The 26,891-nt window shown below is 43.0% G+C and overlaps 1 protein-coding gene across 2 annotated transcripts in view; it reads right to left on the bottom strand.

The window, feature by feature from the left end:
• PHF12 (PHD finger protein 12) overlaps positions 1-26,891 on the bottom strand; it is a 375,664-nt gene that overhangs the window by 185,708 nt on the left and 163,065 nt on the right. For both annotated transcript variants that reach the window (XM_086955134.1, XM_086955135.1), the window contains exon 5: positions 9,080-9,200. In XM_086955134.1, coding sequence (XP_086811260.1) covers positions 9,080-9,200 — 121 coding nt within the window. The remainder of the gene's footprint in view (positions 1-9,079; positions 9,201-26,891) is intronic.

Below are 26,891 nucleotides of genomic sequence, written 5' to 3'. Positions count from 1 at the left end.
GGGGCGCACATTGCATGTCACAAGGCGAAGGAATGCTACCAACTGGACAGATGACAGCCAAAAGAACAAGCATTTGCAAAGTAATAGGTCTCGCATTTACGAGAGTTTGAGCTATTGACATTGTAAATGACAATGCCTTTTATTTATGTGTTGTTTTTTTAAAAAACAGATAAAAAAGGCACTCACTTACAATGCCAATAGCTTACTCTTGCATATGCAAGACCTATTGCATTGCAAATGTTTTCGATGCCCGTGCTCACCCACGTTGCTGGGGGGGGGGGGGGGGGGGGGGGGGGGGGCGAGGGGGGCGGACCGCCCCAGGCGGCACTGTGTTGGAGGTGGCGGCCGCACGGCACTTGTGGCCCGTTGCGGTGGCTTTTATAATTTATTTGGGGAAACTCACTGTCTGACAATTTGACAGTCAGTGTCCTCAAATAAATTCTAAAGCCGTTGCAACGGGCCACCAGTGCCGCGCGCGCGCAGCGCCCGTTTGGAGCAAACTCACGTGACCTTCTACGCTGCATGCAGGTGTGGTGCGTGCGCAAGGTCAGAGCATGCAGTCTCGGTCTCTCCCTCTGTCTCTCCCGGGCAATCCGCGCACAGAGGCACTGGCTAAGGCAGGGAGGAGTTACGGTCCCGCAGTCATGCGGGGGTCAGCTGCCACCCGCAACGGTTTGTGCTGCACTTTTAGGCTGCGCCGTAATTTTAACGTCACATTTCTATGCTGGCCTAAAACGCACACTGACACTTCTACCAATGCCACCACACTGATGAACTTCACATTTAAAATGCCCACGTGATGCACATAATTGTGCATTCAATTCAAGGACAGCCGCGTGCACTGGCCATTATTGTACACAGTCACCCCTCCTCTTGTTTATTTTTGAGTGACGCCCCTCCGAATTTAGTCACCATAATAAAAACAGCAAGCTCTGTCCCAGCTCATATTGATGTGGCGCCTTCTATTGTTTTCGGTTTTATGCAGCAGGTCAGTTTTTTCCAGAAAAGACGATATTTTTTTTGTGTTGCATATTTAACTTTATGGTGGTCTGGGCAGTGGGCATCACCTCTTTTGCTACTTTCTTACATTTCCTGGTAAATACTCCTGGCGCCGTGTGTGAGTTGAGCACTGCTTACAGCAGTTTATTCTCTCCACGCGAATGGTGTTCTAACTGGCGCACACCGGCCTGTCAAAGGCGTGGGGAGTGAGTCTAAGTCAACCCTGGGAGCTTTTGGGTACAAGCGGAGTTTACCATATATGATTTAAGTAAGTGATTTGCACCCGAGTAAAAAGCAATTGAATTGCATTATAAAGAGGATGTGCCATCAGTCAGCTACTGACTTTGGAACTGAGGAACAGAAACAGGTTTGACTCCCAGCATAGGTTCAACATCCTGTCATTTTGGGCAAATAACTCCCCTTGTTCATAAAATCTATTGTAACTGGTGCTTATTTACAGCCATTCAATGCCTTTCGGCTGAGCTGGCGCTACATAAAACTGCAAAAAGGAAAATGATTAATTTAGAGAAGACAGGGTCTTGAAAAGGCCAGTGACATTTTTTGGCCTGTTAAATCTCTTGTGCAGACTTTTACTGTTGATATCCTGAGTTTGTAAAACAAAAACTGGCTTGCAGCAAGCTTAAATACACGCACTCTCCCATCCATACCTTGCAGAGACATTGAGGCGGTAGCTTTCTGTTTATGCCCGCTTCTAATGCAACCCCTGAAGTGACAGTTTTGGGCTGATTGTTCTGGGTTGTTTGTGGGTGCGTTGGGTTTGCTGCTCTGGGTTTTATTCTGGATTTTTCTGATATTACTACCAAAAACCTATCCTGCAGTGAACTCCCATATGCACGCTGTCTCCCAGTACAGACCCTGAAGTGTAGGTGTGACAGGTTTACTGTATGGGCGGAATTTTTGGGCATCAAATTCTGGTGCTGTGCAACAGTTTTAAGATCTCAGAGTTCCTAGTTGCTCAAATGGGTGTCATTTCTGATATGTATATGTTTCTCTCGTCTTTATTGCTTGATTTTTGGCTCACGAGGAAATGTCACTCATAGTCGTTGAATGTCACTCATAATTACACTGAAATTATTAGCATGTCACACATAAGCAATCTGAAACCTTGGCAGCTATGAGTCTTCTGTGATGGTCTTGCTCTTCCCACTCAGTGGTCCTCGCTTAATCTTTTCCGTAAGATGTCTATTTGCTGATTTAGTCTGCTATTTCTTTGTTGGGTACTTTAACTTTGAGCCTCTTTGGACTGCTCTGGGATTGTGGTTCTCTGAAATATTTGCCTCACTATTATGTAACATAAACATGTGCAGTGAAACCTTTAGCAATTTACTGCACTTTTCACCTGCACTCATCACTTAGGCATTTCAAAATTTTATACAAATCTGATGAATCCAACAATATTATCAATGGTTACCAGTAAAACACTGGTTTTACATGTAAACCATGTACAGTTCTACATTTATAACGTATTGCCCTTCTGGGAACTTATGGGAAGCCACGACTGTCCAAATAATTCTGAAAAGTCTGGTTTGATCAAAGCTGCAACATATCTAAGAGAAGGCTGAGGTGCAGCACCTCATATATCTAACAACTTTAACCTAAAGTCTAGTTTAACGCAGAATGTGGGCCAGATGTGGTTGATTTCATGTAGCTTCAATATTGCCTTTGACACACCGATATGGACCTATGTACTTTGTGGGGGTCAGGAGTTTGGAAGAATGGATTTAAATCTGGTTGCATGGTTTCCCCTTGTCTGGTTGCTTGAGGGTGTTGATGGCACTTTTGCAATTATTTTTTGTATTGTATTGGAATTGCATTTATATAGCATTCACTACCCATAACGAGGCATCAAAGCGCTTTTTCAGCGAGTGGCACGCTACTCCGGAACACATAAATGAATAGTGGTGACTTAGTATAGTGAAAATTTGAAAGAAATTTGAGGGGTGTATATGTTAGTCAGTTATTTGGGTTGAGAAGGATAGTGGAAGGATAGTGGAGAGATAGAAGAGGGAAAAAGGTTTGCATTTATATAGTGCTTGCTACCCTTGATGGGGTGTTAAAGCGCTTTTTTTGCGAGTGGCACATTACTTCGGAACCCAGAAAGGAATAGTGGTGAATTAGTATAATGAAAATATGAAAGTAAGGTGAGTGGTGAATATGTTAGTCAGATTATGTGGATTGAGAATGATAGTGGAGGTATGGAGACTTAGGAATTTAGCACTGATCTTCTTTCCTTTTCTTACTTTATCACAATTTTTGTTATGGGTTGGCAGGCGCTGATGATAAGAACCTGAGGATGCAGGCGAGTACTAGTCTGCAGACTCCCATGGTGTTACTCCCGTGAGGCACTGCCAATAGTTTTTCACTTTTTTTTCCCTTTCCTACTTATGTTTGGTCATTTCACACTGGAGGGTGGGATAGACCACGGGAGGCAGAGCTCACAGACGCAATTAGTATAATGAAATATGCAAGTCATTTTTAATAATTTGAGTGGTGGATATGTTAGTTAATTATTTGTATTAAGAAGGATACCGAAGGGGTAGAAGAGATAAAAAGGCTTGCTTTTATATAGCGCTTGCCACCCAAGTTGAGGTGTTAATGTGCTTTTTCGGTGAGTAGCATGCTACTTCGGAACCCATAAAGGATTAGTGGGTAATTAGTATAGTGAAATAGGAAATTTATTTGAGTAGTGGACATGTTAGTCTGTTACTTGGATTGAAAAAGGATAGTGGAGGTAGAAGGGAAGTATTTTGATTTTTTTTTGTTTTGTTGTTTTGTTGTTGCTGTACCCTTCATTACGAGTGGTTATTCCCCCAGTAATGAGGACCAATGTCCAGATCTTGCTGCTTACTGCACCTAAATGCCATCTTCCGGTTTTCCCCTGATAGATATCAGTAGGTTTGGCCTGAAAGCATTTATCAAGGGAACATGGTTTTCATTCCAAAACTCAAAAGTCCAATAAGTGTGGTTCCAAAAGCTACAGCACATAGCAGAATTTAATACAAACTTGTAAGGAAGGCAAAGACCAACTTAACTTGAGAGATTTTTCAGACAGCATAAAATTGAAATTTCTCAAAACCTTAGCAGCATAAAACAGGATTTCAAACATTCTAACTTCATGTAGGGCTGATAGGTGGTATGCACTCCTTTCGTGTTGTAATTGTTCACACAACTCTCTGATAGAAGTCACAGGCAGTTTTACTGAGTCCCCAGATAGATCTTGCAGTTAGTGTGTGTGTTCTCCTTTTTACTGCCGGTCACCGGCGTATTTAACTGTGTAGTCTTGGACTGTGTCATGTATGTGCATGTAATTTGCATGATCGAGGTAACTATTAGCAGCGATACTACGAGTCTCTTGGACCTCTTTCAAGTGCTCGCCGTCTTTTTTCCCCAGCAAGGGGGGGCGTCAATCTGAGGGATAGTCCCGGGTGCCACAAGCTCTAGCTACGCCCCTGCCCGTGCTATACATTTTTTTTTATAAGCGTTAGGAGAGAGTGTGTCCTGCCTTCAACTGCAGGCAGGACAAAGCTATTTGAGAAAATAGGGCACAGAGGCTGTAATTAAAGCCTACCAAGAAACAACATACATAACAGCGGTATCACCAAGAGAGGTTACAAAAGGAGACAAGGTGGAACTACGGAGGGACTACTAAGTCTACTGACCAAAGAACAGCCACATTTTACAGTGGACAATGAGAAGCCAATGAAAAATATAGGCAGAGAGTGGGCAGTGCTTCAAGTCCCTAACTGCATACAGCATGCCTCGCAGCGCATGCGCTGCCCCGGTTCGACTTAAAAAGGGGGATAAACTATGAAAGGAAAATTCCAGACCCAACCACTAGATGTCAAAATAATGCACAGCAGGTGATTCCAGAAATGATTCAAGCTGCAAAAGTATTCATCAGGAGAACAAGTAGATTTCCTTTTATAACACTCTTTCTGGTAGAATCTCTAGCTATCCTATTTCCCTGTTTTGTGGACTCCTTATCAAAATTAGATTTTAGCACACTGTCTAGGGCAATTTGTTTGAATTGCTCCTCATTTGAGGGTGCACAAAGAGAAAGATTAAGAAATTAACATCAGAACGCAGGGGTCTCGTTTCTGCTCTGTCACTACCAGAGCGGTATGAAACCACAGATCCACATGGCACTACTTACTGGTGAATGGGGAGCATTCCTGGAAGAAAAAAATCTACGGATCCAGTCTGGCACGTGGCAATATTACAGAGGTGAAGAACATGTGGTTATATGCATCCTTCAGAATATAGTCAACACAAAATTACACCATGCACGGCCTTTTATGGCAATATATTTGTCTACTGATAATTTCTCACATAAAAGTACCGCAAGGCTGCGTTTGTCAGGTCCACACAATACATTTATTTAAATCCATGACAAACAAAAAGCAGAAACCTATCAATTAATAATGGGGTGGTTAGAGATTGGCATGAAATCATTAATATCACTGAGCAATACGCAAGCATATGCATTGTCTCTGCGTTTCTAGAGCCTTTAACTCAAATCAGTCTTATTGTAAGTATCAATCACATCTCAACAAAAAGTTGCTGCGCCAGTTGCACTAAAAGAAATAACTTCTTTACAATATAAATGAAAATGTTAAGACTGCGTGCTCTAGGACACCATGACTACAACACATCAAGTTCCAACACTTGAGAAACTATTGGAGTGCAAGTATGAGGGTAAATAACTGAGCACTTCAAAAGGATTGCATCCGTCATACTAGACTCAAGACATGGAGTACACTGAAAAATGACTAACGTACTACCCAAGACATCAAATCAAAGGCAGACTGTTTTTCACATGTTTAATTCTATGGAATCCTGAAACAACTAAGCTGGATAAAGTAACACAGGGCAACAAATCATTTGTAGAGACTCTGTGGTAAACTAGGAAGGGACTATGAAAAGTAATGTTTAGGTTCGGAGTAACTTTGTTAATACGACTGCTAATTTGTCCACTGTGGATTAATTCATAGTCAGGAGATAAGAAACTGGGCATCCTAGGGGCAAGATACAAGTGTGGATAAAAAACCTCCCATCCCAGCTCCGCCACGTTCCAATACAGTCAAAGCTAAAACACTCTTTACACTGGTGTATGGCAGAGAACACCATTGTAAATTTTCAAATTGGGATTCCAAATCGAGTACAAATCTCACTGAGTTGGTGACCTCTCGAGTTTGCCACTGAGAAGGAACTGCCAATAGGTTAATCTCGCAGATCATACCCATCTTGCAGAAAAAAACTGAACATCACGAGCGCCTGTGACTGGGTTCTAAATGCAAAAGTGTTTTAATTTTAAGATACATTTTTTTCCTGATGAGGGTTTGAAATGCAATCCTTCAAATGTCAATGAAGTCTTGAGAGGAAGTCTTGAGAGCATTGCTTGAGATTTACAATCTCATTCATGCTGGTTTTGAAAGTTCTAAAATGGTCAACTGCTCTGGTTTCACATCTAAAAGACACCACCATCCGGTTGTAGTCTATATGTTTTCTGAAGCAAGACATTTCAACTAGAATACAGCATACCATGTAACAACAGTACACAACACACGCAGCAATACATTAGCATAGAATAGGGTTTGCCTTGGAGAAAGTGGTATGAAAATCTAAAAATCTGCTTACATTTCTGCAATCCCATCAGGAACAAGAAAGTTTAGGTCATTCTGTTCAAAGAATCCAAATGATGTTTCTATCTAATACTGTGTCTTCACTTTATTGTGTTCAGAAAAATATATTCACAAGATGCTCCACTATGCGCATTTTGATGCCCCCAATTCATTTCGGGGTGGGCTCTTCATCAGGAGGCAAACTGCGGGAGAAATGTTTAAAATTCTAACATTTTGAGAGATGGTGTGTTTTCCAGATTTAATCAAGAATTGTGTTGCAGACTACTGATGAGTCTTTTGAATGGTTTTCTACGTTCTTGGAAATACAATTAGATCACTGCTGATGATGGACATCAAGAATCAATGGTTGGCAAATTTGGACCCTTTGACCAATTTGCTTTATGTGCATACTGGTGACAAACGGAGTAGTTTACACAGCTTTCACCAGCTTGGCATTGCAAATTTTGTTACGCAGTGAAAGGCATGCACTCATCTAGAATATTCTTTCATCACATGCAAACTGTACATCCTATAAAAAAGATTTCACACAAATGTTGATTAGCATTTGCAATTAAATGACTATTCACATAGACATTCAAATTCCCTCGGATGCTGTCATTTTTGTTGTCCTGACGCTTCACTGATTTGTCTATGAGATTTCAATTCAGACAGTATACAAAGGGCTCACTGTATTTTAATTATACTCATTTAAAAAGACGTGTTCGCCGTATATGCAGTGTATTTGCTTGCCACCTGCATAATCCTTTTTTTCTGGGCTAAAATAATATTTCTAAAATGTGTCACACTATCGTCCGGTGCTACTGTTCACAGACACTGAGCACTGCATCACTAAATTCTTTTTTCAATCCAGTTCTGTACATATCATACAATATATTTACATGGACTGTTTGCATCATATATCATATATGTTTAAGTGTGTCTTTTCTCAATTACTTTGAATAATTATTTTAAGGAGGAACAATCTGTTGCTTTTACTATACAATCAATCAAAACAGATGAACAAAATAGCAGCAGCCTCTATATTAGCATATGCGTAGAGTTACCTAAAAGCACTGGTGTGCATTTGATATCAGGGCAGACTTTTTTGTGTAAAAAGGGGAAGACTATCAATACAACAGGAGGAATTGTTTGATATTTTTCATTCCGTACAAAGTCCAGATTTGAAAAACTTTATGGCATTTAGTTTGGAGGTAAAGCTAGTCTAACAATGAAATTTCTGTATTATTTTGTATATATTGGTTGGTGTGCAACAGTGCCAAATCTCCCTTTAGAATGAGGCATTCTATGGATAGCAGAACCCATTTCTAAAGGCTAAACACCTCAGTGATAAAACTATTGTACTGTTTAACATTTACATTTTATTTCTTGCTTAGATCACAAAAGGCACCAACCTATCCATTTCAACCGGACTCCTCTGCTCCTACTAGAAAATGACTTTATTTCTCTCGGGAAGATAAAAGGATTGGTTCTCATTTGAGCTGAACACAAGCTGGTCCAGTTTGACAGCTGTATATTCTTTCCTGTCACCAGCAAGATGAAAGGGCCATTATATGATCAATAATAATAAGAAGGAGGAGTGGGCGCAAAAGAGTATCTGACACTTTATTCTATGGCTCATATGGTACTCCACTGGTACCATACGAAAGGAAAAATGATGCACCAGCACACAACTGGGAAACCATACAACAACATAATCCCACGAGCAGGTCAACCATTTAAATGTCTAAAGGTTCTGTCAGTCACAGTTACTGCAAAGGTTACCTAAGTAAGGAAGGAAAGAGAATGTGTTCCTACTGACACTTGGCACACAAGCCCTTTTTATAGACACTTTGGGGTACTAACAGATAATGTTGTAGGTGAGAACACTTTGTGTAAGTGGGCAAGAAAATCAGTTCACCTAGAATGATGGCTTGGAGATACACGGCAAACAAAGCAGTTGGGTCAAAACTGATTTTTTCACTACTTTAATGGTGAGCAAAACATTCAAGATAGAGTTAACTATTTGTACTTGCAATTTGAATGTTATACTTCAGTGTAAGGGACATTCCAGCCATAAATATGTAACCCTTCTTTTCCAAGTCCTAGCTCATTTAGCTGGGTGATCCAAAATCAGTTAGAGGGAAGATGGTGCCAACTTTCAGAGTGTCATGCTGTTTGGCAGCATTTTCTGATGCTCAGACAGATTTAGCCATTTTGTCTTTGTAAAATTTGTTACATTTAAACGCTCAAGAACAGTTTTGAAGTACTGAATTTACAGGAGCGGTTTTCGCTGTGCGAGAGATTACTAAATCAGTTTATTCTGTCAGCGGACATTATTGCTGCTTTAACATGTTAGACACGTAAAGCAAAAACATCCATGTGATGAGCGTTCTGGTGACAGATGAAAAAGGTCTAGACTAGAAGTGAACATGCCTCACCTGCTGCAAATGAAGCAGACTTTGACAGGTAACGGAACCAAGCCATTGTGATCGAGCTCATGCTGGGACCTTTTTACATTCTTCCCCGTAGTTTCCTCTTTCCTCCTTCTCTTGCTGGTACCTGGAAAAGAAGCCACAATACACTGTGTAAAACAGATCCCCTCTCAGGTGGATAGGTGCAATACTGCAATGATTGTGGATCTACGTTAACCTGAGATATGCAAGCGTCCAGCAGTAAGGAAGGGTATGAATCACTGCACTTTTAAAAGCTTACCTGCTTACTTATAGAAAACACAACGATTACATATCATTTCTCAACAACCTAGCTCAGAACAAACTGGAATTATTTTCTGTCCAAAGGCAACTTTAAAAATTCATTAAGGTGAAACGGGGTTAACATGACAGAAAACTAATTTAAAACCTTACAAATGGCAGTTTAAAAACAATCAACAAATGGTTCAACCAATATTCAGAATGCTTGCTAGGTTTTGCAACTGGGATGAATTGAATGGGGTTGTGTGTGACGGTATTTGGAGTTTTATTTCTGATTAAGAGACTGTTTGACGGGTGACACTAAGACACTAGTATCAGGATATAATTTTGAGAATAGGGTAAAAGGATGCACAGTGGAAGAGAGGTGATGCTAGGTCAGTCGTTGGGGATATTCAGAAAAGGTGCGCCATGCTGCACACTTCAGAAAGGCAACCAGTCTAATTTCTTCAGGACGGTGGTTCCAAATTCTTGGTATTATACCTGGAAACTGGCTTGATACGTTTTTTTTCTCTCCAGGACTTCCTGTAAAAGACAAGAATGGTGGCATCTTGTGATGTGGAAAGGGTCATTCAGGTAGGCAGAGCTGTCCTAAGAGAATGGCTTTGTGCAAAATGAAGAAGCTTTGACAGGGGTTTGGACTTCTGCGGACAGCTACTGTAGGTCATTCTGAATACAAATAATGGGTTTGCAGTTTTTTTTGTACTTTTAGTTAAACATGAGCCAGCGTGAAGTATAGACTTCAGAGACCACAATCAATTGAGAAAGGCAGTCAAATAAGCACTTCCAGCATCAATGTGGGAAATGACCAAAACCCATAGCTGAAGCCTGATGGTGGACAGTATGTTTCCGTTTTCTGGGAAGATGCAGCATAAAGAATGTAATGTCTGGATTTCACCAATGTACCAATTTGGCTTCAACGTACTAATTGTTTTCATATTTGATATTAAATAAAATGTATGCATTTTCCCAAAGTTAGTCTGCAATATTCTAAGAGAAGCTCAGTGCTAAGTCAAATAGAAAATCTGTGAAAATGGAGAAAAAAGGTGTTCAAGTTCATTTATGATTGTACAAAAGTTAGGATCTCAACGACAATTCCACAAGGTGATTACTGAAAAACACATTTTAAGCTTTTGTTGATAGAGTATTATTCCCAAATGAGGTACTGAGGCACGTGATTAAAATCGCACATGAAAACCAAAGAGGATTAACTGTGCTGGGAAACTCTGTACGAGAGACGGCGTGGTAGCCAAGGCTAGTCAGGTTGATTAAGTGGTACAGCCATGCAATCTATGCCAATGTATCACAAAAGAAAAAAAATATGAAAAATTGCACGTGGATGAGTTGCCAAGAGTAGTGTGGTCCACTATAGCAGCACATTTCTATTATCTGTTAGAGTTTAGATAATACTTTTTTTGTTATTGAAGAGTATTCCTGTTTTACGATAGTCAAAATTATATATTTGATTTCTGCATCTATGTTACTTCTTGTATTGGATAAGGTCAATGGACCGCAATTTAACATGAATAAATTCAACATACATAGGGGTGTTTCATAGAAAAATAACACATTTATGGCCACAAGCAAATGGAATAGCGGAAAAATTAATGGCTACTGTGAAGAAAGCTGTACAAAGAGCAAAACTGACTCAAATATCCATAAATCAAGATCTGGCAAGTGTAGAGGTATTACAGAACTATATCACACAGATCAACAAACAAATGTCAGTTCGGAGTTAGTTGAAAAAAGGGAAAAATGTAGCCATGTCATGCAACGTAATATTAGTGGATTGTCGGCTGTAATGAAGTCAGAGATTGAATGTTATGTTTAGAATAGGTTGTAAGCTAGTTCAGCCGAGGAACGGCAAAGAATGAAGACAAAGCAGTATGCTGCCTGATACTTATGAAGAATAAAAGACCGAAACTCTAGCCTGACCTTGTGCTCTTTATACATCTTTGCCACTCATGCTATTTAACAAGTCCTTTATATAATTCTTGGGAGACAGGTTAATTATTACCCCATCCTGGACACAGCGATCATGAAAAACGTTCTGTATACTCCTATGAGCTACAGGAACAAAATCAGCCGTATATCATTAAAGTTATCCATAATATAAGCTTTTATTGTAAAGAGAAAGAGCTTTAAGGAGTACCATTGAGAATCTGGTGAAGGAACAAGAGTAGCAGTGTGTGTACTAAATTAAAAAAATATAAGTTAGACAATTATTGAAGAGAGCTCTATAAATACTTTGAAGAACTTCTTCACCACAGGTCCCTGTTCCTACCGCTGGATCCTAATCACGCCATAATTGTGGTCATACCCAAGGAAGGGAAGTCATTCAATCAGTGTGCCTCTTACAGGCCCATCTCCTTGCTGAATACCAAAAGCAAACTCTTGGCCAAAATTCTGGCTACTCGGGTCACGGGGGTGATAAAGGACTTAGTGCACGCTGATCAGATAGGCTTCAGGCCCCGGTGGGAATGAGACTGAACCTCTGACGCCTCCATCTGAGGCTGGACTAGTTGGGAGTGGACGAGACTCCCAGGTGGGCATGTTGCTTGATGCTGAGAAAGGGTTTGTCTCAACAGACCTGTGCTAGCTTGGGGAGACACCTTAAGCAGTTCGGCTTTGGGCCCTGGTTTCACAGCTGGGTGGTGCTTTCATATCACCGACCAACTGCAGCTGTAAAAGTCAACAGAATGGTCTCTGCCACCTCTGTCTTGGGGACAGGGACAAGGAAGGGATGCATGCTCTTGCCCCACCTCTTGGCCTTATGCTCGGTGCCACTGACGGGTTGAGTTACATGCCAGGGGTTGTTGTGAGCTTCCCCCAGACAATGGCAGAGCCAGAGAAGATCTCACTGTATGTGACTGACACCTCGCTTTACCTTAAGGATCCAAGGCTTTCTCTCCCTGTGGTTATGCCAATATTTAGGGTCTTTGAGAACTAAGCAGGGTTCCGTATCAACTAGGATAAATCAGTGATCCCTCCAGTTGGGCTCCTCTGATGGCTTGGGGAGCTGAAGAGGGAGTAACTGCTGCCTGACCCAGTAGGGTTTTAAGCGTCAGGGTAGCCACATAACCAGGGATCGGGACAGTTTTTTTTATAACTGAACCTTGTCTGAGTGCGGACACTTCTCTGATGAAGTGGACAGGTGGAGGAGCCTAACCATAACGATTATGGCAGGACAGCCTTGTTTAAAATGATCAAGCTGCCTAAGCTGCTGTCAGAACGCCCCCTTCGATAGAACAGATTGCTCTAGGATGGGGTAATCCGAGAATAGCCCTAAAAACCTTGCATTGGTCCATGTACAACAGTGGACTTGCAGTCCCCGACATTAATGGATATCACAGGGTTACCTAGTTGCAGTTGATCGATTGAAGTCACAGTCCCTGCTCTGAGCCAACCTATAGAACCGAGAGGAGAACCATGGAAGGAGAGCACCACCTTCATTACATTTATGGGAAGAAGCATGGAGGTCGGCTGACAAAACCAAACAGGACTGCTGTGAAGGCCTGGAATGACGCTATGGCTACTTTGGGCTAGAGGTGGAAACTCACCCAAGTTACCCCTTTCTGGAAATGTACTATGTTGCCTGAGACAGGTGGGCTCGCAGGCTCCAGAGTTCGTGAGCAAAATCAGATCGAAACTCTTTCCGGAAGCTATAAGAGGACGCAGGTTTATGATGGGACAGAAGCCTCTGCCTTTCTTCAGTACCAGAAAGTAGTTGGAATAACTACGCCCTTTCTGGCACTGGGCACCTTCTTGATGCAATAGAGCCTAGAGGAGTAAAGCAAGATGGTTCTCAGTCAGCCGTTCTTGGGTGGGTGGCACGGGGAAGGTGAAGTATTCCCAAATGATCGGGCATACCCTTTCTGCACAATCTGGAGCACCAACTGGTCAGAGATGAAGCTGGACATACCGTTTGTGTGCTCTCTGGAGGGCACACTAAAGAGGCCTGTGGCAGCAGGAGGGGCAGGGGATTAGGCAGCTGGCAGGGCATAGTTCCCGCTTTCTCTTTGGATTCCACAGCCCACCCCGAAATGAATGGGCCAGCTGTTGCACCAGGTAGAGATGCCACAATGGACGCCCAAAATGGCCACTGCTGCAACTGCGGTATGGATGAAAGGACTGCTGCGGCTGGGTCGAAAGAGGCCTAAACATCAGGGAGAGATCCTGCTCTTGCGAAAGCGCTTGCGCGCTGCACTGGCCTTGACGAAAAGTATTGAAAAATCTACCACAAATATACAAGCACAAACCTTGTAGATTGGTTCTTGGAGTAAGAGGAGTACGGTGCTTGTTTAGAGTGGGAAATCAGAAGGCTGCTGGGAGTATGGAGTCTATAGTGTTTGCTCCCAACCTTTCTGACTTCTGCAACAGCAGAGTCAGAAAGATGAGAAACCAGCGCCTTGTGATTCATGAAACAACTGCCACTATTAGTGAAAGGCTTCACGGCTGCATCAATATCCATTTTAATTGGCTGGAGGGTGTCATCAAGTGGTCGCCATCAAAGGGCATTACTAATACTCTGTGCTGTACTACAGGTCTTAAGGATGTAGATTATAACCACCCCAGCCTTTTAAAAACAGCAGCGCCTGCCATTTGCAGGCCTCCTGAGAGCTTTTTCTTCTTACCAAAGGATAGCAAGAATATCTCTCATCTATTAAATATAGGCACAGTGCAATGTCCACCAATGTCTGACCATCATAACAGACCATGGCAATAGAATTGCGGGCCTTAATTGCGACTACCAGATTAGAGATAAGAGTGCCAAAAGTGTCTATCTTTCCAACTTCTCGATTCGGTGGAGTTGTACAAGGGGATGATGGATTTCGATAACTACATTGTGTAGTCTCCAACACTATTGAATAGGCTTTGGGGTGTCTGATAAGACAAGTTGTGTTGTCAGGGACTCTGCATTTTTTTGTTGAGTTTGGGCACTAAGGTGGAAACAAAGACTGGGGTTTGCATAATTTTATTGCCTGCTTGCCAGATGTCATCAATTACTGGAATTTCGCTGACCAATGTTCTTAGTACCGCTTTCATACAGTTATAAAGAAAACAGTCTTTCAGTGACCATTGTTAACCACGGGAATCACTTTGAACCCTTTCATCAAAGAATAAAAAGAGGTAATACCATCCAGAGGCAAGTGTGTATAAAGTGGAGCATGATTACATGTTACTTAGGCTATATAGTCATCCCATTCTTTAACCCTAGGCTTCTCCAAGAGTTTACCCTTTTCCCTTGTTTATCATCACTACTAAAGGCATCCGTTTCCACCTTTGAAATGTCGGTCTGTGATGGTGGTAGAGAAGCAGAAGATGGCCGTGTTGGTTCAGTTTACGTGGAGGCTGAAGATGTGGTGAGGGCTGAGGTGAACAACAGTGTGGAAACCATGTGCAATAAGCCTGCATCAATGTAAATCACTGAAGAAGCGGACTATTGGAGGATCCTGGTAGGAAGCATTATCGTAGCACTTGTCATGATGTTCATTATAATTGGGGTGCCGAGGCTCCGAAAGAGGTAGCTTTTTCTCCTCACATCTGCAACTGACTTCTGGCTGGTCTTATCCATTGTTACCATCACCGTGCTGGCACTTGACAGGGGACTGATGGCAGGCCTAAAGGGTCTTTTCCCTGGCACCTTACCCTCTTCGCCAAGTAATGTGCCTCCTCAGGTGCCGGCAAAAAGACTTCCGGCAGCAAGGATTTCTTTGCTGGCACAAGCGGAAAGGAGACAGTTTTTCTTTTTGGTGTTGTTGACTCTGAGCCTATTGATGGTGGTGTGCTTGACTGCGTTTCCTTGTCAATGGGTGTATATGGTTACATAGGCCTCGGGCGAGGAACATCACCATTTTACATATTTATATTTAAAGTTGACATCTTTCTTAAACGTTGACTAGACACATTTGCATGCAAGCACATAAAGGATAATAGTCTCCGAAATGGATTTGCTTACATTTACATTTCTTCATAGACATATCAGGACTTTGAACATTCTGTACCAGGCTTAAGTTCATTGCACAAAATGTTGACGTTTGTTGTTGTCCATTCGGCAACAGCCCTGCAAGGGTAGAATCAATAATGATGGCCTTGTTTAAGAAGAGAAGCATTTTGTTGTCACTGTCAAGGTCGTCCCATGCTGGTATTCCAGCCCAGATGAATCCAGTTTATCTTCCTGAGAAGGATGATGGTCTACTCTGCACAAGACCGGGCTTCCAGATGATACCTACCCTCAAGTAACCGGGGAGTTTAATCACCCTAGGGTATTCTGGCAGATTCGCACCCCCTAAGCCCACTAGGTTAGGCAGCACTAGGTGAGAGCATAGATATGATTCTACATGTATGCTTATAATCAATGTAATAGCACAATGGTAGATTTGTTCATTTTACGATTCTAGTAATGCTCATTAAACGTTTGTTTCCTTCTATTAATCATTGCAATGCACGTATCTTACACAAGAATCACAATGCTTCAAGAAATTATTGAAATGGCAATTTGAGTATTTCTTGTTCTCCCTTTGGGCATGCATGAGTTACTGACAAAAGGGATTGATCCGTTTCCTCAATTTCCTTGAGGAAATCATGTTCTGAGGTTACACATGCCCTTCGGTACCTTCTAAGGTTTAGAGGTCCAGAGAGTGCACTGTGAGCTAGTCAGGACTAAGTTCAACATATCAGGATGGTGCGCGTGGAATAAGTCTCGCACAAGTGTGAGCGTTTATCTTGTCCATTGGCACAGCCTTACTAATAACGTATGAACCGTGCAACATGGGGCAGTAGTCCCTGGCATCACATTAGTATCGTCACAGGTGGATAAGTCTCCCACAGCGATGAGCATGCCTCATCTAGGAGTCAACAGCTTTAAATGTTGACAGTGGCTCAGCAACGGCAGATGAAACAAGCATTTGCAATGCAATAGGTCTCGCATTTGAGAGAGTTAGAGCTATTGGAATTGCAAATGGCTGTCATTTATCTATGTGTTTTTGTTTGGAGTGGAGTGTGTGTATGTGGTTTCAAGTGGAACTATGTGGGTTGAATAGGATTTGTTAGTTGTGGAATTGTGTGGTGTGTAGTGTATTTGTGTGGAAATTATGTGGCCTGGTCCACATTGGAATTATGTGGATATTAAAATATGTGGTGCTGTACCTTGTTTTCCCTTGCTGGGCTAAACAGTTCTGTACAATGCAGCATTGCAAAGTGATGTGCTGGCCTACATTGTCCTGTGCTATGATGTGATGTACTCAGCTGCACCAGGCTGGCATAGACTGTGCTATACTCGGTTGTGCTATTTTGAACTGCAGTATGGCGTGACTTTCTCTATGGTATCTGCTTTACTACTCACATGATACTATACTCTTCTGCTACGGGTTGTTGAACAGTGTTATAAGGCAATCATAGAACGACCGAACAGAACAACAGTGTGTCCTCACTTGACAAATTACACATTTGTGGTGTACTCCATGGAAAATAAAAATAACTGTATTTATGTTTTATATGTTTCACCTTCTTTTGTGTACACTAGCAAGTGACTACGACGAGATTTGCTGATGTCAGAGAGCAGTAATGCAATAAAAATATGAGGAGGAATAAGGTAGGGAGGGCTGAGAACAGCGATTCTACTGGAGGTTGGAGGTGGAGTTGGTAATGGAGGGTCTGGCATTCACATTTGTTCTGGAAGCCCGCTCTGCTAAACAAAGGGGTGGTGGAATTTCTTACAGCTGTCCTAGGTGTCTGACTTATTGGGGGGAGGGGCTGAAGCTTTTATTTTTTCTTGGTGCCCGGGCAGAGAGGTGTAAGCATGATTTTAAAGTGTAGAAATGCATGACGTGCAAAACTAAATAAAGGCGCGCGGTCGCTTTGATTAAACATAAACCATGGAGGCTGTGAATCGGTTCGAATGTGCAGCGTGAAGTACAGCATGTTCCTTGATTAGCAAGGAGTGCTGCAGGCCGTACACAAACTATAGCTGCTACTTGGGGAAACAGAGCAAAGGCACAGAATGTAAACGCTTAAACACCGACCGCACAAAGTAGGTAGTAAGGCGAGCAGCTCCCGGTTGTTGTGCTGGGCTGATTCACAGGGATAGGTTTGACACTCATATTTGTCCTGGGCAGAGAGGCGGTCATCCTGTTTTTAAAGTGTAGGAGTGCTACGCCTTGCACAACAAAACAAATGCGGTGACCTCGTGCTTAAAGATAAAGCATGGTTTAACGCGCTTGATCTGGGCTTTAATAATGGAACACATATTAACTCTAATAGTGCAAATAATCGTACATGAAGTTGGAAATGTGGGTGAGAACATTTTACCTTTCGGCTTGTACGAATGCAGTGCTGTGAGAAACGAACAAAAGGCGCGTTGTCGCCTTGATTAAAGATTTTTAAAAGTCCATGACGCCCGTGAATTGGTCTGAATATGTAGTGCGAAGTACAGCACAAGGAGAACTGCAGTCATACACAAACTGCTACTCGGGGAAACTGAGTAAAAAAAACAGTATGCAAAACACTGACAGCACGAAGTATTAAGTAAGGCAAGCAGCTACCGGTGTTTGTGCTCAGCGCCGTCATATTTATAAAAAAAAAACGTGGCATGCCACAATTAGCACAAGTGGCGCGTGTGGGCACAATCATAGCTCCTCCCACAGCCTATTGGTGTCTATTACGCGCTTGGTGCGGGTAATAGACACCAATAGGCCATGGGAGGAGCTATGCGCGTGCTTCGGGCCAATTGCGTGCAGTCTTTAACAATAAAACGCACGCAAGGGCCAATGGGGGAGCTGAAAAGGAGACGCACATGCACAAGCGAGTGCGATTCCTAGGGCAGCTCACAATCTCCTTTTTTACCTACAAAAGCTCACGTGACTTGCGTGAGCACTGCTACGCAGTGCACCGCAGGTCGCGAGACCTAAAAAGGCAGGGTGAGTGGACGACATAGCACGTGAAGGAAATCACTGAAGACAAATTACCAAAGGCTAGATGTAAGCAGATAAAAATCTCAGAAAAACTTTTGATTTAGAAAGATCTCTGAGCTCTCAGTGCCCTGTTGAGACTCCCTTACACAGGACATTCCATAAAGATATGAACCATGGAAGCCTCTTTGGGATTGAAGGGCAATGGAATTTCACCTCATTGCCCGAATTTTGGGTCTTTTCTAATGAGGTGACTGGGTTACTGAAGTATACGGTTTCTAATATGTCTAATGTTATTTGCTTTAAACTGATAAGGAGTTTTTTATGTGGGGTTTCCAGCTCAAAGATAGGGAATGATTCAAGTATGTTCATCCATGAATCATTCAATGGTAGAGATTGAATACTAAGGACTCATTGCTGCCATGACACCACAAAAAAAAAATATCCCAGTCTTGAGAAAGTCATAGACAAAGGAATGAGCATACAATTCAATACCCTTCCCAAGCACATTCATTCTTCCACACTAGAGCTCAACTTTCCCCCTGAGCCACTGAGTGAACTGTGCCTCATGAATTTGCAGAGAAGCCACTTGCACTCAGTTGACATAGCTAATTGAATCACCTTTAATAGTTATGATTTACTGATCCTCGTGATTTGGTCCAGGCCATGCCCCCATTGCTCTGAAAGGCGGTTGACAAAGGAGCAACTATGTCATTATATGAACTATACCAACAAGAACATAGGGTGATTTGCTCTTATACACAACAAACCCGTCATATCATAGCATCTCCTACGAAGTATATACACAAACAAAAAGTATGCTCCCTTCCTCAGTGCAATATTTCACCTCAGCTGTGCATCAAAACTAACAAGAACCGGGTGAATGCAAAGTTTAGGACTAACACTTCTCCCATTGCCAAAGTTTTCCTGGCTCCTGCGTATACATGACATAGCCTAGCACCATTTACCAGCCCACAGTAACATAAGTGACATGCTTGAGTTTGCAATTCCTACTCATAGCTTGTGGACTGCCAGGACATCATTATAGACCTGTCTTTCACAAAGTGACCCTCCCTTTTAATTATCCATACTAATCTAGAATTGACAAAACCTTAATCTACAGTTTCAAAAAACCTTTCCTCGAACCTTCCTGTAAGACTTCAAACTAGCATGTAACCTACAACCTGAAGTAAATATTAATACCTATTTGAATCAAACCACACCATTTCTGACAAACCACATGGTTTCTGTGAATGCATCAAACACCCAGGCTGACTATGAACCACAAACACACTCATTAGCACAAAATTACAAATCATACACAGTATACAGATAAGTAAAATAAGTGGTGTGAGTCAATTAATAACATGCTTCCTCATTGCATTAAGGGATCACTGCTCAGCCAAATTACCCCACTACTCAACCAAATTGAACAGTGAGAGCTTCAGTAGTTCACTGCTCCAACCACCATCCATTACACATTGTACTCCTAGCTCTTTTACACTATAAAGGTCTTTGAGGAAAAAATTCAGCAAATCAATGTAGGAATTATGAACAAAGACCCCTGTATTCATCCACTTCTTCCTTGCGTAAGCCAAAATAGGACAGGCACGCCTGGACTTATTCTCACTCCACTCCAATTATTACCCAGAGCTTTTCTCACTGGTTATCTCCTTGAAACTCATGTGCACTTTCACTTCACTGGCTGACCAGATTAATTCAAGAGTTCACTCCAACCACCTTGCTCGGGGATCCATAGTGTTATCCATACACTATATACCTCTTTTGTACAAAATGAAGACTATCATATGCTTGCATACTACCTCATCTCTTTTGTTTATTAACTGTATACTGTAAAGCGCTCAGATACCCTCGTGGGTCACGTTTGCGCTATATAAAACCTTATAAATAAATAAAGTAAACATTAGCTTAAACTAATCTCTGTTCCAATCAATTGAATGTCAGCAGCATCTTTCCTAGAAAAAACAACAATTAATCAATCACCAGTCTGCAATACCCTGGCAAGATGCTCAAGAAAGTGATGACATGCCAATTAAAGTCTAACACAGAATTGCTCCACACAGTCAGATTTTCAACAACAGTGCAGCAGACTTCACCCTGCAGATGAACGCTCATACTGTCCAGCAACTGTGAAAGCTACTAAATAGTGTTGCTAGAGGTCTCTGATGTCTTCCTTGTGGTGTACTGCCTCCATCTTATTCTCTTGTAAGCGCCTCAAATGCAAGGATCTGAATTCATGCTCCCCTTTACCTACCAAGTAAAATAAATCCCCCAACGAGGAGTAACAGCAGTGGTGCTAGAGATTGGGCAAGGCTAAAATAACAGAGTACAGCGGGGTGGATAGGGTAATGGTGTTCATTTAGAATTTGTGTTATGAGTGTCCGCTCTGCCCTCAACATATAAAGTATCAAAGTGTCACCGGAAATCGTTTCTGCTACACTAAAGAAATATCACATTCACAGCCATTGCTTCAGGTTGAACAATGCTCTCTAACCTACCTTCCTCTAGAATACAGACACCTCAATCAACTTTCCTCTAGAATACAGACACCTCACAAGGAGGAGGCAGATTATATAGAACGGTCATCTAAGGCTGTACCTGCATGAAACCGAAATGGTTATCAGCGGATGTCCTTTTGAGCTTGAAAGATTTTCTGGATTCATATGTTGTGCATTATTCCGCCATCTAGTGGCTGGGTCTGGAATAAAGTTTCTTCTCTCTTTTTAGTTTTTACCTGCACAGCACTTGCTCTATGCTTGTAAAATGTCTTGTAAAGAAACAAAAAAAATCTTAAAAAGGGGCTTAGAGCCCATCCATGAATTACCTTGAGTTACTATTGGTTAGGTCCCTGGTCACTTCCTGTAATCAAGGTCTGTCCACTGGCCACAGGCTCCTGAAGGTACCCTTTTACTTTTCAGCTTGCACTCTTAGAGAGTGTATGCATCTGCAGTCCCTGTCCTTTATCCCCACCCTCTCACTCCTCTCCGTGGTGTCACCCCCCCCCCCCCCCCCTGCCCTCTTGCCGCTCTGTGGTGGCAATCCTCCCCACCGCCATTCTATCTTTTTAACCCACCCTCCTCCTGGCATCCATTCTTTTTATAACACCCCCCACCGTCATTCTCTTTAACCCACCCAGCCTCCCTTCTCACATACTGTGTTCCACACCATCCATCCTCTTGTTGCTTGACAACCCCAACATCCCAAGCGCTGTTTTAACCCCCTTCGAAGCTGATGACAAAGCCAGCTCGTCATGGGCGTTACCTGCGCTACGCTGGCTTTGTCACGTAACGCGCGATTTTCTAATTTTCAGCGCGCAGCGGGAAAACCGCTAGCGCGCATGCGGTTAAGACCTACTGCATGGCAGCATGGGCTATGCAATATGGCTTAGTAAAAAAAAAAAAAAAAAGTGTTATAGCGTAGTCGACGCTGGCTGCGCCACAGTGCTTTATTTTTATCTTCTTTAAGATATGCTGCACAGAAGCCCACGCTGCTGTGCAACATCTATAAAAACATTAACAAAGCCAAATAGCTCACAAAGGCAAACACTATTGGCGATGCAAATGCTGGTTCCTTGTGTGCGGGCGTCTATGTCCACCACCTTTTTGTGCCAATGTCCACCCTCCAATTACGTCAAGCGTACACACAGGAGGCACCTGCACCTTCAGCTTCTTTCCACTGGCAACTTGCTAATGTAGTTGGATTTTCAGATATCAGTCTGTCTTCCCTCGAATTATGTTACTAATTGCCACATTTGTGAGGGAGGCTGGAGGGGTCGCATGCAAATCCGGAAAATTCTTTAAATACATGCAAGTAACCATTTGGTTTTGCAGCATGAATCTTTTCTGGATTTACATGTGTATAGATTTGTTGCAGTGTTCTTTCTTCAGAAGGCTGTGTTTGCGAACTGATGTTTGAGTACTAGTTCCACTTGCACTTTTTTGATACTTTGAGTATCCACACTATAGTGCATGGTGAACATGTATACAGATGACCATCTGGCTGCCTTACATATGACATGAATCCACACTGGCAATAAAATCCAATGGTGCTCCTTACTTCCTTGTTAGGTGTGTGCCTGCGGTTTCTCCTCCAATATTACTCCTGCTTTCTTGAAGCATCTCTTCATTGTTTGGACTATCCATCTGGCGACAATTCCAGTGGTTATTGACAAACTGTTACAAATGAAACTAAGATGGATTGTTTTGTTTATTGCAAGTAGTACATCACTACCCTTCAAGCCTGGTTACAGTGGACGTGTGATAGCACTTTGGGAATAATTTTTCTATCAGTCTTTATCCCTAGTCTATCTTTGAGTATTTGTAAGTAAGATTCTTGAGTGGTAAGATCTTGCAGCTACCCCTCTCTCCGTAAGGATGAGATGGTTATGGGAAAAGTGATCTAAAGCATTAAGTATTTGAGTCTTTCTACATCCCCAACCGCCAGCTAAGCTCCGCCGACCTCACTCGCCACAGTCCTGCGCATCCGAAGAACCACCACCAGTGGGAGATCCTTCTCCCACCTCGCCGCCAAGACATGGAACACCCTCCCTATGAGCCTAGGACAGACCCAAGACCTGCTGACCTGGCTGTTCGATCAGACTCATTCAGTTAAAATTTCTACATCGAATATATTACAATAGAAGCAAAGTGTATAAAAATGGAAGGGCACAGTTTTCAACTTGCATGAATTACACAGTGTGGATGGCCTATTTATCCAGGATATGGGAATGTTCTGTGATGAGCACATATGTGGGGGGTAGGGGAGGAGTGATAGGGAAACCGGAGGACATTATTGGGACTGAAAGATCAGGTGCATCCCAACTGGGGGTTCTAGGTGTCCTGTAAGAAAGGGACATCTCCATAGTCAAGCTGTTGTCCTGCATGCTGGGATTCACCATCACCAAATGGGACATAGCCAAAATATGGAGGAAGAAGAAAGTCCCATCCAAAACAATGTGGCAAACCGTTATGAACAGGTTTATGGAAGCTGAAAGGGTGGTATACAAGGGGGGATGCAGTCCCAGGACATTTGAGAAGCTGTGAGGGAACTGGAGGGCTTACCACGGGATTAATGAGGAAGAAGCAGGCTCGTCCTGTGGCAAGGCCTCGACACAGGGCTCGATCATGCGAGGAACGACAATAAGTAGGAAAGAAAGAATATCAATGGGTATGTTGGGTTCAGACACAATGTCTGGCGCTTTTAATCATGTGCAATAGAACATTTATACTAATATCAGCAATATGTTGTGGTCGCTTGAAAAAAGGAATTAAAACAGTTCTAAAAAAAAAGTGATGCCCGTGATGAGGTTATTAACAATGGTAATCTGCTGGGTCATCCGCAATTATCGCGAAGACATATGCAGATGGAAAGGGCTCCCACTCACACTGTTGGGAAGAGCGCTATGTTTAAAAAGAGAGTACTACCCAAACTACTCTAAGCCCTTCACCACATGTATTACTCGATCACCCCAGATATCTTTAGAGGAATAGAGGGGGATTGCCATACATTCTTATGGGATGGTAAGCATCCTCGGATTGCCTTTACCACACTCCAGCGTATCCTCTATAGTGGTGGTATAGCTCTGTCTGATATTCGGGGATATTCCTGGGCTTCCCACCTTATTAACGTCAATTCCTGGCTTTATGTCTCCCACCCTCACCTGATCCCTCCATCTTTAGACTGGAACGCACCCAGTGGGCCTGCCACTCCTGCTTCTAAAATTTGTATGGGGCCGAGGAACCTCGGACCTCCAGCATCAGAGAGCTGGATCAGAGCAACGAAAACTATGGGATGGTATGGCACCACTGTTCGGAGGGGAAATGGCTTGCAGAAATAGGTAAACAGAAAGGTTTTAGAGCACGGGACCTGATTGGGATCACCAAAATCGGAGATTTACTGTAAGGGGCAATCTGATGCCGCTTGAAGCGCGAATACAGTAGGACATTCACTCAATTTTTAAAATAAATGCAACTACGACATGCATGGTCAGTCATGAGGCTTTCAGCGGAGGGAATACTCTAATTTGCGCCACTTGATGGGAGACTACTAACAGAGGGCCTGGGGAGGGGGAACATTTCTTCCACGTACCAAACCCCCTTAATATTAAACCAGACAATTTGAAAGGCTTAAGGAGGAAGTGGGAGATGGATGTTGGGGAAATGGAGGATATTGACTGGGAGGCAGCACTGGTGCATCCCCGCGAAGTAGCAAAGGCATGGCTTTGTTCGATTCAATTTTAAATCCTACATAGGATCTATTATGATATGATGGCTTCTTACCATGTGAAGAGCGCCTGATCCCTCCCATCTACGATGTGCCGACAACGAGTTGCTCCAAAGCCCAACTCTTTTGGAGAGCCATTACTAGGGAACATTTTGCCATTAATGACCTTGCTCTCTCTATGGACCCCAAATACATTGTTCTGAGGATTCCCTGTGCCATTGTTTTGCCACAAGCCCAACTGATATTCTGTAACCTTGCTCTGGTGCTGCTAAGAGAGACCAGTGGCGGTCGGCATGGCTTGTGGCTGTTTGCAGGAGGTTGGGGGGCTATGATGTGGACAATATAAAAAATATATGAATTCACCTTGCCGCCAGGTCCAGCTACTCTGCCCCTGCTCTCGTCATCAGAAAGCACAGCCAGGCACTTTGGTCAGGGGAGCCTGGGTGCTAACCAATCACAATCACAACGCTGCAATGCAGAGTTGCGATTGGTCTGAGTGCCATGACACTGCGCTCACCTAGGGCCTGGAGGGGTAGTCATGTTCTCCATGCAGGCTGTAATACAGCCTGCATGGAGAACAGGTAAAGTCGCCTGACTGTTTTGGACAGCCCGAGAGGACCGCCCAAACAGTCACAGTGCACTTAGGAGTAGGCAAGCCACTCCTTTCCTACCTTGCTACGAGAGCTGAGCAGCCCCGCCCACCCACAAAGCAGCACGAAGCATAAAATGATAACTCAGTTATTTAATGTTTTGTACTTTGCACTGCTTAAAAGCAGTGGGGTGACTCCTCTGCCCTTGTGGAGGAGCCGCCACTGAAGGGGACATAGCCCGCCACTGGGGATCAGCAGAGAGCCCTACGGTTCAAGAAGTGAGAAATGCTATGGGCATCTACAGGATAACTGAAAGGGTGACATCTCAACAGGGGCTGTCTCAGAAAGTTCCATAAAGTATGGGCTGTATGGCTCTGCCATTATTATTTAGAAATCTACTGCAGGGGGAGTAACGTGGGTGAGCCGCTAATGTGGGTAATCAATGTAAATGTATGTAAATCATAAACCATAGAGGTGAGCAGGGACACCCCTGCCGGGTCCCTCTGCTAATAACTATTGGGTCCGACATTTTCCCCATGATAGAGATACGGGCCGTCTGGTTACTATACATTGATTTCATAGCTGTGATTAATTTCTCCCCTATTCCTCTACCCTTTAAAGTTGCCCATAAAAAAGACCAGGAGACCCTATCGAACGCCTTTTCTGCATCAAGCAGAATAAGTCTGATAGGGTCCCCTGTAATGCCTGCAGCATAAATAAGAGTGATAGCCTGCTGGATGTGATCTATTGTACTACATCCAGATACAAACCCATGTTGTGATGGTGAAACTAATTTCTTAGTAAGTGCTGCAAGGCAACCGGCAAATTCATGGCATATATTTTGATGTCACTATTCATTACGGTAATAGGCCAATATGACCCCATTTCATTAAGGGGTTTTCCTTTTTTGGGGAAGACAACTATATTGGCGGTTTTCCACGAGTTCGGGACCCTATGAATGCTGCAGACACAGCTCGTCCGGCGCTCCACAATGGCTTAAACCCTCTACCAAACAAACCCTCAATTTTAGATGGATAGAGCAAGCTGGTCTTTCTTGTGAAATATCCGGAGACGCGATAAGGAAGTTAAAAATCACAAAGCTTTTCCTGTCTCATCTGGTCGCTTACCGGTAGATTACTGAAGGCGGTCCCAAAGGCGTGTACGGCGTTGGTTGCAACGGATTCAGCCGGTGAAGGAAGCAATATGGCGCCAAAACAACCCATTTAAAACAAGCAGGGAGAGAAAGGGTATTCTACATATGTGTAGGGAGGGAACTCCTGGTCCCCTAGTTAATATTTTAAACAGAATGGAGGAGTGCCCCCTTAGGTTTTTCTGCAAAGAAATCCTCTGCAGTAGGAAATGGTGAGCCCAACCATTTAAAGGATGCGGATAGTCCTTTTAGAAGACCCCCTACTCACCAACCTGGTTGGTGACATGCTTCATCATTGGGGTCCCACCCCGAAGGCCGAGTGCCAACAGGGTGTGCTGCGACACCGGACTACAATGGAGCGGGATATTTCTTTTTTGTATGTGCAGTGCTAAAAATACAGTGAGTGATCTTAAAAAGGGGCCAAAGCTACTCACTCGTGGACTTAATTCCTGAGTGGTTGAACACCCTGTAAAAACAAGTGAAACGCCTATGCCTAATTAGGTAGGCTTCAGTGTTAGAGAAGTGTGGTGTATTAAAATCAAGGCGTGTGTTATGTGATTAAAATACAGGTCTACATGTTTCAACCATCTTGCAATTGTCGGTTTTCGTCAGGACCAAAATAAAGACCTGGGTGGTGCACACACGCTAAG

Source organism: Lissotriton vulgaris, chromosome 2_1 (genome assembly GCF_964263255.1).
Source record: "Lissotriton vulgaris chromosome 2_1, aLisVul1.2, whole genome shotgun sequence".
In the NCBI taxonomy this organism is placed as follows: Eukaryota; Metazoa; Chordata; class Amphibia; order Caudata; family Salamandridae; genus Lissotriton; species Lissotriton vulgaris.
The sequence above is the reverse complement of the archived record's forward strand: the minus strand, read 5'-3'. Positions and strand labels throughout refer to the sequence as shown.